The 12,753-nt window shown below is 35.9% G+C and overlaps 2 protein-coding genes and 1 long non-coding RNA gene across 4 annotated transcripts in view; 2 read left to right on the top strand and 1 right to left on the bottom strand.

Moving 5' to 3' along the window:
- The window catches only part of LOC112136278, a 25,287-nt gene that overhangs the window by 5,694 nt on the left and 6,840 nt on the right, over nucleotides 1-12,753 (top strand). The gene's annotated exons all lie outside the window — the stretch shown is intronic.
- Nucleotides 46-1,947, top strand: LOC112136277 (the record flags this gene model as incomplete). The annotated part of the gene is given in 4 exon segments (XM_024257878.2): nucleotides 46-156; nucleotides 245-348; nucleotides 430-599; nucleotides 1,159-1,947. Coding segments are annotated over 4 exon segments (598 nt in total), but the record flags the coding sequence as incomplete, so codon positions are not given.
- LOC112136276 (G2/M phase-specific E3 ubiquitin-protein ligase) lies at nucleotides 2,613-12,747 on the bottom strand. Of its 2 annotated transcripts, XM_024257875.2 has the most exons (18): nucleotides 11,670-12,747; nucleotides 10,015-10,045; nucleotides 9,868-9,931; nucleotides 9,630-9,762; nucleotides 8,292-8,487; nucleotides 7,911-7,986; nucleotides 7,566-7,831; nucleotides 7,459-7,497; nucleotides 7,252-7,284; nucleotides 7,061-7,146; nucleotides 6,933-6,974; nucleotides 6,642-6,847; nucleotides 6,452-6,551; nucleotides 5,916-6,072; nucleotides 5,745-5,848; nucleotides 5,526-5,670; nucleotides 3,449-3,578; nucleotides 2,613-3,329 (listed from the first exon to the last, which is right to left on the bottom strand). In XM_024257875.2, exons 2-18 carry the CDS (start codon nucleotides 10,030-10,032, stop codon nucleotides 3,022-3,024), a joined length of 2,103 nt encoding a protein of 700 aa, XP_024113643.1. In that variant the 5' UTR covers nucleotides 10,033-10,045; nucleotides 11,670-12,747; the 3' UTR covers nucleotides 2,613-3,021. The 2 variants fall into 2 exon arrangements, with proteins under 2 accessions (XP_024113643.1, XP_024113644.1); XM_024257876.2 differs by lacking the exon at nucleotides 11,670-12,747 and having other exon boundaries at nucleotides 10,015-10,257.

Here is a 12,753-nt window from a genome sequence, read left to right as displayed (position 1 = left end):
TTCACCCTAACTAACAAAGAAATTGTACATTTGTCTTATGTACAGAGTTAGAGGCGACCAAGGAGTGGAGAATGTTGGCATCGCCAGATTTATGTTTACTGTGCGAGGGACTGACAGAGGAAGCTTTATAACTGGTAAAAGTGTGCACAATCAAAGGTAAGAGTGTTTTCATTTTTGGTTAATGATTCATTTTTTGTTGCGATATTTTACAAGAACTACTTTCAATTTCAAATGTTTTTTGTAGAATTGAACGTTTATGGCGAGACATTAGGATGTGTGTAACTTCAAGTTATTATGACACTCTTCACAACTTGGAGGCAGACAACCTTCTTGATGCATCATCTCAAGGTACTCAAGCAAGCTCTTACTATTTTTTTTCACAAAAACATTAAATTTCTTTGCATTTATTAATTTTGCTTTCTCATACAGACATTTTTTGTGTACACCAAACATTCCTTCCACGGCTAAACATGGACCTCCAAGCATTTGTGGAAGGTTGGAACAACCACCCTCTCAGTACAGAGATGAACAGAACCCCTGAGCAGATGTGGTGCTTAGGAATGATGTCAGATCCAGTGGAGCAGCCAGAAAGTCTTCAGGTACAGCTCCCACATTATGTAATGGTTTAAATATTTAAACAATCTTGTCAACAGTGCTATGATGAATACAGTACTGTAACGCGGAGCCACAACTGTAAATTACCATTAACATTTGTTTCTTTCTTTTGATTGAGCTGTTTTCATAGTGTACTGGTACAAAGGAGCCTAGTTACTAAAAGTAGTACTCTACGCCAAACATACTAAAATGCCTTTTAAAAATCCAGTTGGCTTACAAAATGCATTTAATTAAAGTTATTTGTATAAGTAACTACACACTTTTAACCCATGCATACATGAATAGAAGATACTTTATACTTTTAATAATTTGTAATCAACATACATTAGATGTTCTACATTCAGAAACCCTTAATAGCTTTGATTTATTGGCTGGTATTTTATTAAGATTTTTCTAAATTTGGACTTTCAAAATAGCCAGACATCCCCGTATGCACAAAATAGATGTCAGAACTGGGCTAAAATGATAGTTAAATGTTGCAAATGTGTCGTGAAACCGCAGTTCAGTGTATCAGCATTATGATAACTATTTTTCTAATGCCAGGATTTCCAAGAGCCAGACATCGACTGGGATGTTGCAGCCGAGTACAGACCAGATGTGGAAGGTGTGATCGTGGTCCCGGAGTTTGAAAGCCCCCTCAGTGAAGAGCAACAGACAGAACTGCGGTTGTTGTTGGCTCAAAATTGGGAGCATGCAAACACAAAAGAACTATATATCCTGTGCAGAGAATACGTTAATCTTGCTTTGTCTGAGTAATGGGTTTTTAGATTTATTATTGAAATTTCACTTTCATCCCCTGAAGGAAGAGGCTTTTCCTCAAAAAGTCTTTGCCTCCCTCATCCTGTTAAAATCCAATGCTCTGTTTTTAGTCCTTTCACCCATCATTGAGCGCTTGCTTAAACAGGTCTCATTCATTAAAAATGTTTTTATTTCAGCAAATTGCTACCCTTTTTATCTTTTACGCAAAATGACTGATCATTGTGTTTAAAAAAAATAAATTGTTTTTTCACCCAGAAATGTTGAATTTTCTTTAATCGGACCCAAAAGTAAACAAGAAAAAATCATTTGATTTTATAAGTTGTTCAGAGAAGTCACAAATATTGTATCTGGTTCTAATTGACCATACAGTCTTATTTGTTTGACGATAAAGTTGATTACAAAAATATGGGTATTTGGGGAGATGTAAGTCGTGGTGATCGTCGCTTAGACTGCTGCCTCCTTGACCCGGTTGAGTGGAAGAAGTCACCGGAATGGAAAACTACTTTTTGTACTTTCTTTTGAAATTTTAGGAAACACTGCTTGCCACCAATACAGTAAAGCAAAACTGTGAAACAGTGAAATGGTTAATGTAACTCCAGCGGATTCTGATGCCATAAAAAGCAGCTTTGTGCTGAAATGCAGCTCTGCAGCTGAAGATGGAATCAACGGGAATGTACTGATTCTGTCGGGAAGAAAAACACTTTTTATATTGTCTTTTCACAAATATGTAATGCTAAGAAGCTTCTGGTTTAGTTGTGAAAGGATCCAAAACGACAGTGATGTTTCTCCATTTTAAGTTCCTGCTGAACTTAATCATAAGGTTGAGGAGAAAACATTGTTAAAAGTCTTTCTGTCTAAATCTTTATGTTTTTAGTAGTTTTGTTGGTTCTGATCTCCTGTTCTAAAACGTAGAAATCATGGTGATTTAATACTTGTCATTTTAATCTTCGACAGATTATATTAAATAGTAAGACCCGTTATGGCATTTGTGAATCGTTGAGCTTGATTTTTGAATCAAATTGGATCACCACCTAAATATCAATCTACAGCTCTAACTATTAAAGGTCAAACTGAATCCCCGAAGGGAAGACACCCTGTTGAGTCTTAATGATGATTTTGCTCAACCATTTTCTGTGTACCTGGTCAGATGTGTCGAGTCGGTTGAAAAAGGATTTTTTTTAATGTAAGATATTAAAAATTCACAAATTCTTTCATCATATAAAAAAACAAACAGTCAAATTAACTTGAAATCGAAGTGACACAGTAAAGCAACTAAATGTGTGAGGAACTTTTTTTTTTAATAACAATAAAATTCAAACAAAAAGAGCTCTCAATAGAGCTGCTGCTCTTCCTCCTCAAATTGTCATTGTGTAATCAGAAATTAACAATAAAAATCGTCACTGTACAAATAGCAAATATGAAAAATTAAAAATGTAAAGAAAGAAGTGCTATACTGAAGTAATAACTCAAATAGCAGAGATGCATTACTTATATTAAAAAATAAACTTAATTATTGTTGCAACGCAAGCAATCTAACCCAAAAAAAATACTTATTTCACTAGAAAAAATATCTTAATGATTTTAAACTTGGATTTCCATTTTTTTTTTTAATAAACTTGATCCAAGAACTTCAGAATATTTTGCCATTTAATGTTTTGTAAATTGAAATCCATCACAGACTGCCTGACAAATGAGGTCCTCAAACTCAGCATATGATGTCATGTGCTGTGTCGGCATGGTGATGGACATAGCACATGCGCTGACTGTGGGAAAGCAGATCGTGTGTGGTCCATAGCGGGACGTGCAGTCATGATCAAAGTTCACTGTGATCTTGAAAGAGTCCTGCTCTGTTTCTACAAGTGGCACATGTGCTTGGCCTGAAATCCACTGGCACAATTTTTCCAGGGACAACTGCTTGGGTCCAGACTCAGCAGATGGGCTCCCACCAAGATCGCCTGTTCCAGAAGGTAGAAAAGAATATCAATTATTGAAAAGTGTACATGACTTTTTTTTTTGTAATATTTTTTTATTCACTTTGTGAATGTGTTGTTACTTAAAATAGTTCTGCGGTTACCTGCTTGGTCTTCCAGGTTTTGCAATAGGTCCTGGAAAAAATTGATAATGGTCACTTCTTTTCTGTGTCTTAGTGATCCCTTCTCACTGTACTGAGGAGAAAGGGCCTTGACCATGAAGTCTGCATCCACCTGCAAAATAGGTGTGAAAATTAATATCATCAATGGAGGTTATGATATAAATTAGGAAATTTGTGTAATCATATGATTAATTGAGTAATTTCATAAATGAATGAAAAAACAGTAACGTTTAGTAACAGTATAATGGTAACTTACATTGCATTACTAAGTTCTAAGACCACTAGGAAGTTGGACAACCCAGCAGATCTTTGATATCTAAAGTCAATACACCAACGAGCCATGCTAAGAATAACACTATAAAAACTAAATGAATTAACATAAAAATACTAAATTCAAATAGTCAGGGGGAAAAGGCTGGGGACTGTCACATGTTCAAAGAGTGGCGTGGCTTTTGTACTTGAGCTGCAGAGCAATGGTGTGAAATTTGCAAAATGACATAGGACTTATATCAGTTGATGACTCACTAAATTCAACCTTATTACCTCTTTTCAACCTGTAGGGGGCAGTACACAGATGGCTTTAAACATTGTAAAAATACTTCTTATATTCAGTCAATGGTTTAAAACTAAATCAGAAATCAAACAACTTTATTTAAGTTGTCCAAATTTTGGACAAATCCAACAGTCAGAACCTTTTAAGCACCATTTATATAGTTTAACAGCGACCAAAACACATTAGTTATATTGCTGTAACCCTTTAAGGTGTTTATTTTTGGAAAAAAGAGAAGGAGGGTGTAAGGCCAGGGATGCCAAGTTAACCTAGTTTAGTTTAGCAACCAGCTACTGCTATATTTTAGGAAAGACTTTATGCCCTTTTTTAACAATTACCATTAAGCCCACTGATAAGATTGTATATTGATATTAGGCTTTACAAATTAAATTCAATTGAAAGAAATACTGTTAACTTTAAAATATTTATTTAAATTTAATATGTACTCTAATGGTTAGTGACATAAAAATTAGGCTACAATTTGCATTGAGTCTTTCTAAAAATTAAATGAAAATGTAATTAGCATAATACGTTTTGGGAGTCAATGCAATCTACGCCCTGGTTTAGTCTGTTTTGACACTGTGAGACAGCGGCACTGGAGTGACCTCTCCAGTGCGCAAGCCTGGGCGGGACATATGGAGCTTCTGGGTTTCCCAGTCATCAGAAGCCCCCTCTTGGCCTTGTCGGTGTTATCCAAAGGAACGCAAAGAGATATGTTTGGCACCAGCTTAGCTGCAGGAGTTGTCGGAGAGAAGTCAGGAGTTGATGTCAGACCGCCTTAGGGGCTCCACTCCTGATTTTTTACATGGTTTACTCCCTAAAGCCTTTCCCATAAGTGGGTATGCCGCAAGGCAGCGCAGGTTTGAGATTGGGATCCCTTCCCCTAGATGGGCTACCTTCCCAGGTTAACAGGCCCCATCAACCCGAAGCATCTGGTTTTAGGGCGCCAGAGATCCTTGCCCCTTCTCATGTCAGTAAAAGCAGTTCCGCCGGGCTTAAACTAAGCATCACGAGCAGGCCAGGAGTTGGACTTAGTTGTCAGACCCTTTTAGAGACGCATACCTTAAGGAGCATTTTATAGGCAGTGGGAGCTTATCCCCAGTACCACTCCTGGCTATGACAACCTTTGGAACCATAATACAGTAATACAGTAAAAGCATAATACAGTAGATAAAAATACTGTATATAGATAAAGGTTACTGTAAAGGCATGATATAGGTCCTTCAAACCAAAAAGTGTTGTTATTAACAACTATACAAGAGTTATGTTTTTATTGACTTAATATTGAAATAAATAAACACAACTGTCTGCTTCCTCAGAGAAAATACAGTTCTTTAAAGAGCGATTTCATCCTGTGGATACCATTTGTTGTGATGTATTTCGTAAAAACGTACAAACGGCAATGGTTGCACAGCATGTTTCTCTTAATTTAGTGTGTAGTGCTACTGACAATTGTCCTTGTCCTCTTCATTTTGATTCTCACATGATGATATTTGAATTTTTTCATACCTGTTTGAGATTACCAGGAAGAAAAACCTGTTGAAGTGCTTGGTGATGCTGGGACAGCAGGTCATCCAAACCGTAGATGGAAAGTCCTTCCCTAAGCTGGCTCAGCATAGGTATGAGCCTCATGACAGAGTGCAATCTGATGGCACTAGTTAAAAGAAAGAAAAACGTGTTATAAGTTATTTTAAAATGTTAAATGACTTGTGTAATGCTGCAACATACTCTGTGATGGCTTTCTTGTGATCGTTGTTAATTGGACCAGTATAGCCACACGCTATAATGGCATCACAATATTCGGTCAGTTTGTCACCCTCTGCACTTTCCACCTACAACAAATTGACATTTTTTTTAGTACCATATAAGAATGAAAACTAATAGTTAATTTTTATTTACCTGTTCAATGAGGTTCTGGATTTCTACGTCAGTAACCTCTGGCACATCTGTAACAAGCATTTTACCATGACACAGAAAGTGATAAGACCATGTGGAAAAGAAATTTGGTGCTGGTCCTCCTTGTGCCAAGCTGGTGGCGATGATCTCTCCACAAATCCTGAAGTACATAAAAAAAAAAAAAAAAAAATTAGACTGTGCTGCTCTTAATACTGTTGTGAATGTTTTTCTCGACTCATTGGTGGTTTGTTCTTTGTAATTGAATTTTACAGCATTCGATTGTACACATACACTACAGATTTATTAGCTTTTAACGTACACGTCTATTTCACATCTGGATCGTTCTAATTTTTTATTTTATTACTTTTTAAAGATTTCTGTATCACAGCCTGGGGACCACAGATAAAAACTAGCCTTTTGGCTTTTTTTAAAACACGTGTTTCATATTGTTTTATCGTGTGGTTTTCTTTTAATGGCACAGCTGCATTACAAAAAAAAAGGGAAAACCTTGACAATGAGTGGAATCTTTCTGCACATACTTGAATATATTTTCTTGCAAGTTTGAGATGCTGTATTTGGGGTTTTTTCCTTGATGTGCATCGCCTTCGAACAGATGTAATTCCAGGCCTCGTATCATCTCTGTAAAATAAAAATGCTTTTGTCAGTATCAAAATGCATTTTGCAATATGTGTGCATAGGTATATTTCTATATTCCTAAAGAATACATACCAGTTAGAAACTCCCGGCGGAGAGCGCCATCATCAATTCCCTGCTCTCCGATAAAAGACACTAGCAGTCTATTTTTTGGTGATGATTGTTTTTGTCTGGCCCACTGCTTCAGACCCCTCTGGTAGAGGTCGTCCCTTGTAACATTTATGTTGAATGTTTTTGAGTGATCAACTCTGTCTTCAAGTGACTTGATGATGTCAGATGTGCTATGGAAAATGACAAAGTCCTTGTAATTATGAATATTTAAACAAAACGTAGATATTAACGCAAGACTACATGCAACACACATACCTGCTGAAGTGACTTGGACATTTACTTGCTGCTAGTACGACACTGTTTAAATGTGTGGGGATGGGGGGAGGGTTATTGAAGTTTTGAATAACAAAATGGAAACAGGGCCAACAGGTAAAAACATATACCTTTTGCAATCCTCGTCACCACAGGTACTGGCGTGCATCTGGATGGAATCCTCTGGGAATTCTTCATCGCACATTGGACATGACACCTTTGAAATACATATTTTGAATTTAATGATCAATTATCAGCCTTCAGAACTTAATTAACGCTCAGATAACACTTTGGATAATCTAGAACTCTGCCATGTTCTTACATTTTGGTCAGGCCCAACAGGAGACTTGGGTTCCTGTGAAAAAAGACAACATGTGTACATAAAAAAAATAATCAGCTAAGTATCGCTTTGCCATGAACTTACACTATCAGTCTCCAGATTATATAATAAAAATAATTAGAGAAATTCTACACAATAGAAGTAAGACATTTATTAAATAATAACTTTAAACTTGATGTAAAAACTCACACTTCTGTCATCTTCCAAAATGGTAACTTCATCGTCAGTCTGAAATGCAGACAATATCAAGTAAATGCATGTACATTGAAAAATTAGGAAATTGTTGCATCACATACCTCATTGGTCTCTGACATAGTCTTGCATGTCTGTACATGAATAGTAAGAAGCTGCAGAGGGATGAGTTCAAGACAGGAAGAGCAGCGAGCTTTGGGCATTCCCAGGAACTCCTTTGATGTGAAAGGGAGGGGGGTTGTGTCCAGCTCTTGTTGTATCGGCATAATATACAGGTAACCGCGCCCCCCCCAGGTCTTTGAAAGACTGGTTCCTGTATATCCCACATCTTCTGGAGTGACCAGGTTTAGTTTTCTTATGCCCGCTCCTCCTATAATTAAAAATGCACATAGCGTAATCAATAATAATTCCTCTATGTTTTACTGAGAAATATTCAATATTGTTATTACCACTAGCTTTGTGGATAAGCCATGCCCCTTCTAAATCTTTAAGCTTTGGGTAGGACTCGCATAGAATGTCTGAAATCTTTGGAAAAAATAAAAAATGTAGAAAACACGTGAAATAAATCTGTAAACCACATTCTAACAGAGGAATATGTAAACAATTAAAATAAAAAAAATTTAAATAATTGAGACCAAAAAAATCATATTTCCAATGTGATGAATATTGTCCATCAGTATTTTCTTTGTTTTTTGTTTCAGCAGTGTGGTACCAATCAATGAGCTGTATAGAACAGCGTAAGAGTAGCATGATGTAAAATTTATTGTATATGTACCATTTCCTCTGGAAATAGAGTGAAGGTATTCTGAGTGAAATCGTAATTTCAGTACCTCCATGTGATTTGCATCATGTGGTATTGGGATTAACTTCTTCCCAAGTCCACCTTGAAGAAGTGTCATCTCCTCTGATACATTTGGAGTCTTCTCCATTGGCTTGTTTAGTAGGATAAATGTAATGGAGGTAGTTTTGGCACCTGGCCTTTTGATCCCCTTTCCCTTCTTTTTATTAAATAGAGCCGGAAAAGATCTGTAAACAAAAACAAAGACATCTCAAATAGTTGAATAGTAAGTGTAGAGCTGCTACCTAGTTTATTTTTTTTAAGTGCTAATGACATCAGAACAAATGATGATAATGATATTGTTAGAAAAATAAAATTTATTGTGAAAAAATGCAACACTTTACAAAGAATTAAATGTCGAATAAAACCCGTAGAGAAGTATTTTTTCAGCAACAGAACCAGGGGATCCACATTGATTACATTCGCACTTCACTGCTGTGCAAAGCTGCAGATCAGTGCGAGGCTGCTTTTTCCCACAACAGAATTATCCAGAGTTACGTTGTGTCTATTGAAGAGTTACAGTAACCAAAAGAATGTAAACACTGGAGCTAAAGTTCTTGTGTTAAAACTAGTTTGTTTTTATCAGAACTTCACGTTGGTGAGTGGAACTTCAATTTCTATTTTTGAATGGAAAAAAGCACTTGCAGCTTTTACTATAAAAACAGGAAGCCTCACTGACACTTTATCTTGAAAATGTGTTCATTTATTGTTACATTAATGCCCAATCTTCGGCTTTGTTGTTTATAACTTAAAATCCAACAAATGAATACATCTTTACAGATTTTCATCTGCACACCTGGAAGCTTGTTACAGCCCCAGTTAGTATCCATGGAGCCCTCTAGTTGATCAGTAGCTGCTTTTCCATTACACATTTGTGCAAAACTTTCTTGAAATTCTTAGAATTTCCTGTGCATGCGGGGTAACGGCTTTGCCTCCTGATACCGGTGGGGCAGTGACAGTCATTGTGGAACATTCAGCAAGGATGTCTGTACCAGAGAGCACAGGGGAAGGCTCTATGCAGCCAGAGAGCGATCCGCTGTGGAGGATTCTACAGAAATACAACTTAATCTGCTCCGATAAACGAGACATTTTATCATCTGCCGTCATCAACTATGATTCTAAAGAAGAATAACATTTTCTTTTTCACATTTGTACAATTTAATTTTAATGTGAAACCATAATTATAACGTGATAGACTATTTTTTTCCACTGAGTGGCAGCTCTGCACTTCCGTTAAATAGCTTATTTAACAGATTCACTAACATTCAGAAAAGTGCATGTATTAAAAACACAAAATAAAATAAAATTCATTAAACATAATTTTCCTAACCTGGCCATGTCATGCTGTATAGAGGTGGAGCATGAGGGTGTTTCACCATGTCCCTGCACTCTTGTTGCCTGTCCAGGAGCTGTCCTTGCAAGGCTATGTCCCGGAACTACACTTGGTGGGTTTAGTCTCTGAGCTGGATTAAAAAAAATACACTTTATTAATATTATCTGTACAGTTATTACCAGTGGGACAAGTCAGTGATGTATTTGTGCAATGGTTCAGACGGCTACATTTATACCAGTTGGGTCACTTGTTGATCTCAGCATATTCAGCAAAGTAGTTGCCATGTTGCGCAAGTTTTTCTAAAACAAAGATCTTACATTTATTACAGCATTCAGAGACAAAAATCATTGTAAATATCTGTGGGTTGATGTAGTGTGTTTACCTCATTGGAATCCGCCATTCTTTCAAATATCCTAAAAAGAATAAAAAAAAATTAGATAAAATACTGTTAAAACAATGTCATTGTTCAGTTGCTTCTGGGGCTGAGCAATCTGGTCAAATAAGATGCTATTCTACTTTTTTAATTTCTCGTAATTTAACTTTTCTCCCTTGTTTTACTGTCTTTAATGTAACTACTAATGACAGAATATTTTAAAGAAAAAACATTTCATTTCATCTGCTGCTTGTAAATTAGCTTGAACACAAACTGAAAACGAATACACTCTGTAAAAATGTTTTTAAAGGTTGTGAGCAAATTCTAACTGAAAGTACACACTTAGCATAGCACTTTTGGTAGCAACAGCTTTCAAGCCGATTTTACAGCATGCGGTTGTTGCTCCAACTTTTAAATACAAACCCCAGTGGCCAAAATGTACTTTTTAAACAAGAAACAAGCATATTTTTTTGATTGCTGGACAAGTGATGACCTTACTTTACCAAAAATAAAGCATATCTGTTATTATTTGTGGTAGTGACATTACGTTTAAAACAGAGGAAACAGCATAATGTAAAAAAAAAAAAAAAAAACAGCAAAAAAATTAAAGTTTTTTTTTTTTTTTTTGTTACTAAATATATTTTGCAAGTAACCCCTGTGTTGATTTCTAATCAATCTTTGCTGTCTGCTTTTGTTGTTTGATTTTGTTGATTTTCCTGTGACCTCCCTCTGGGGGAGGTCTTGCATTTTTTTTTATTTTTTTTTTTAGATTTTGATTGTTTCTTTTAACTTTGAATTGTCTCTGTACATGAAATGTGCTATACAAATAAACTTGCCTTGCCTTTTTGTACCTTGCTGATCTAAGTTCTTTGCTAGCTGCTCTTTTCACTGCAAATTACAAGATATCCAACTAAACGTACTAAAACAACAGATGCCCAATAATAACACAAACACAGCCTTTGTGTCTAACATTGTAATTAAAATGGCAACATTTAAAAGCTAAACAAGCATTACGTAGACCACTAAAAATTAGTATGTGTTTTTTTCATTACATTAGCTTAGCTAATAGTGAAATTACTACTCAATTTTGACTCCCCGAATCCCCATAATGCTAGGTGACTGCGTAACAACGGGTGATTACAGCCCTGATACGTATTTTTTTTTTTAATCAGCATCGTTTTATTAGTTGTAATTATTTTAATAAGTGCCTATTATTGGTGCCTAAAAGTGATTAAAATACTTTGAGCGGAAATAGACCACTTTCAGGAATGCGCGGTACAAATAGTGTGACCGGTAAATGGTAACCAATCAGGAGGACGTCGTGCAAGGCGTGAAATTCAAATGTCCCGCGATCTAGACGCAAACAAGATGTTAATCATGTTTTTTTTATTGTTTTTTTTTTATCTTTTTGTTTTGATTTACATTGAAATTAAACATTTAAGTTATGTTTTGTATCTTAACTAATATCTACAAGTTATTCTGTAGCTGGGATGTATTTGACCATATTCACAGCTAGCCACTTCACTTTTAGCAAACCATTCGACCAGTTTGCTTTGAAGTATGCTGATAAATTTGTTATGCTGCTAATAAATAGTTGGAATCATTCATTTACTTAGACACTTACGGTAATATGCTAAAATAGTTTAAAGAAATAATGTACTCACCGAACTCCACACAGGACAGCACACTGTGAAAGATGTCAGTACATCCTCGATGACGGTCAGGGGGCGGAGACCTCTGCAAAGCAGCCAATCACACGTAGGTTGCTGTTTCTTCTTTCTTCAACCTGTAGTTGCAGTTTCTCAAATGACCGCTAGTATGCTTTATTTGATGTTTATTATCTAAATTATTAAAAATCGTGCTTTTCAACCTCACAGATGAAACCCCTTTAATGCCTGCTGCTCTCGTTTTTGCAGCATTGTTTGCAAAAGCTCTGGGGTACTTTTTTTATTTTCTTATAGAAGGGGCATGATTTTATGATTGACAGTTGATTATCACGTGGATTCTGGGAACTGTGGTCCTGTGTTTGGCTCGTGTCTTCATTCAGTTTCTTTGTGTTCACCATGCAGTCCAGCAGACACTAAAAATTCTCAATGCGGTTCATGTCCAGCCAACTGTGGAGGAAAAGTCATCTGCCACAACACTCCATCTCTCTCCTCCTTGGTCAAATAGCCCTTGCACAGCATTCAGTCAAGATCTAAAATGTAAATAATTATGAAAATAGAGATACCTGTTGAATAAGAGGGTTAATCAAACTTTTGCCTTATTCTGTTTATTTCACAGTGTTTGTTGTGTATGTTCCCTCTGGGCCAACATTGTGCTTGTCTCTTCTTATTTTCAGTGTTTAATATAAATATTAAAAATAGAGGAAATATGGGTCAAAGTCAGATTTGTACAACATTGATTTATTTTTGAACTAGTATGCAAAACATCACAAGCATGAACCACTGACGATTCTATACATTTTATCATTTATTTTAAAAAGTATGGACAACATTAAACAATCACCTGACGTGATGGCAGAGAAAAGGAATGATGGAATTGTCTTTGACTCATGTCAAGGGAAAAAGAATGACTTGAAAATAAACGCTAAAGAAAAAACCTGAATACCATAGTTACAAAGAATAATCTATTCAATTGAATTCAAATTAAATTTTATTTATATAGCCCAAAATCACAAAGGAATTTGCCTCATTGGGCTTCAAAATACGAACAATAGTTAAAAATTAACAGACTACATAAACTGGT

The sequence above is a fragment of the Oryzias melastigma genome, linkage group LG11, assembly GCF_002922805.2.
Source record: "Oryzias melastigma strain HK-1 linkage group LG11, ASM292280v2, whole genome shotgun sequence".
In the NCBI taxonomy this organism is placed as follows: Eukaryota; Metazoa; Chordata; class Actinopteri; order Beloniformes; family Adrianichthyidae; genus Oryzias; species Oryzias melastigma.
This window is presented reverse-complemented; position numbering and strand designations above follow the sequence as displayed.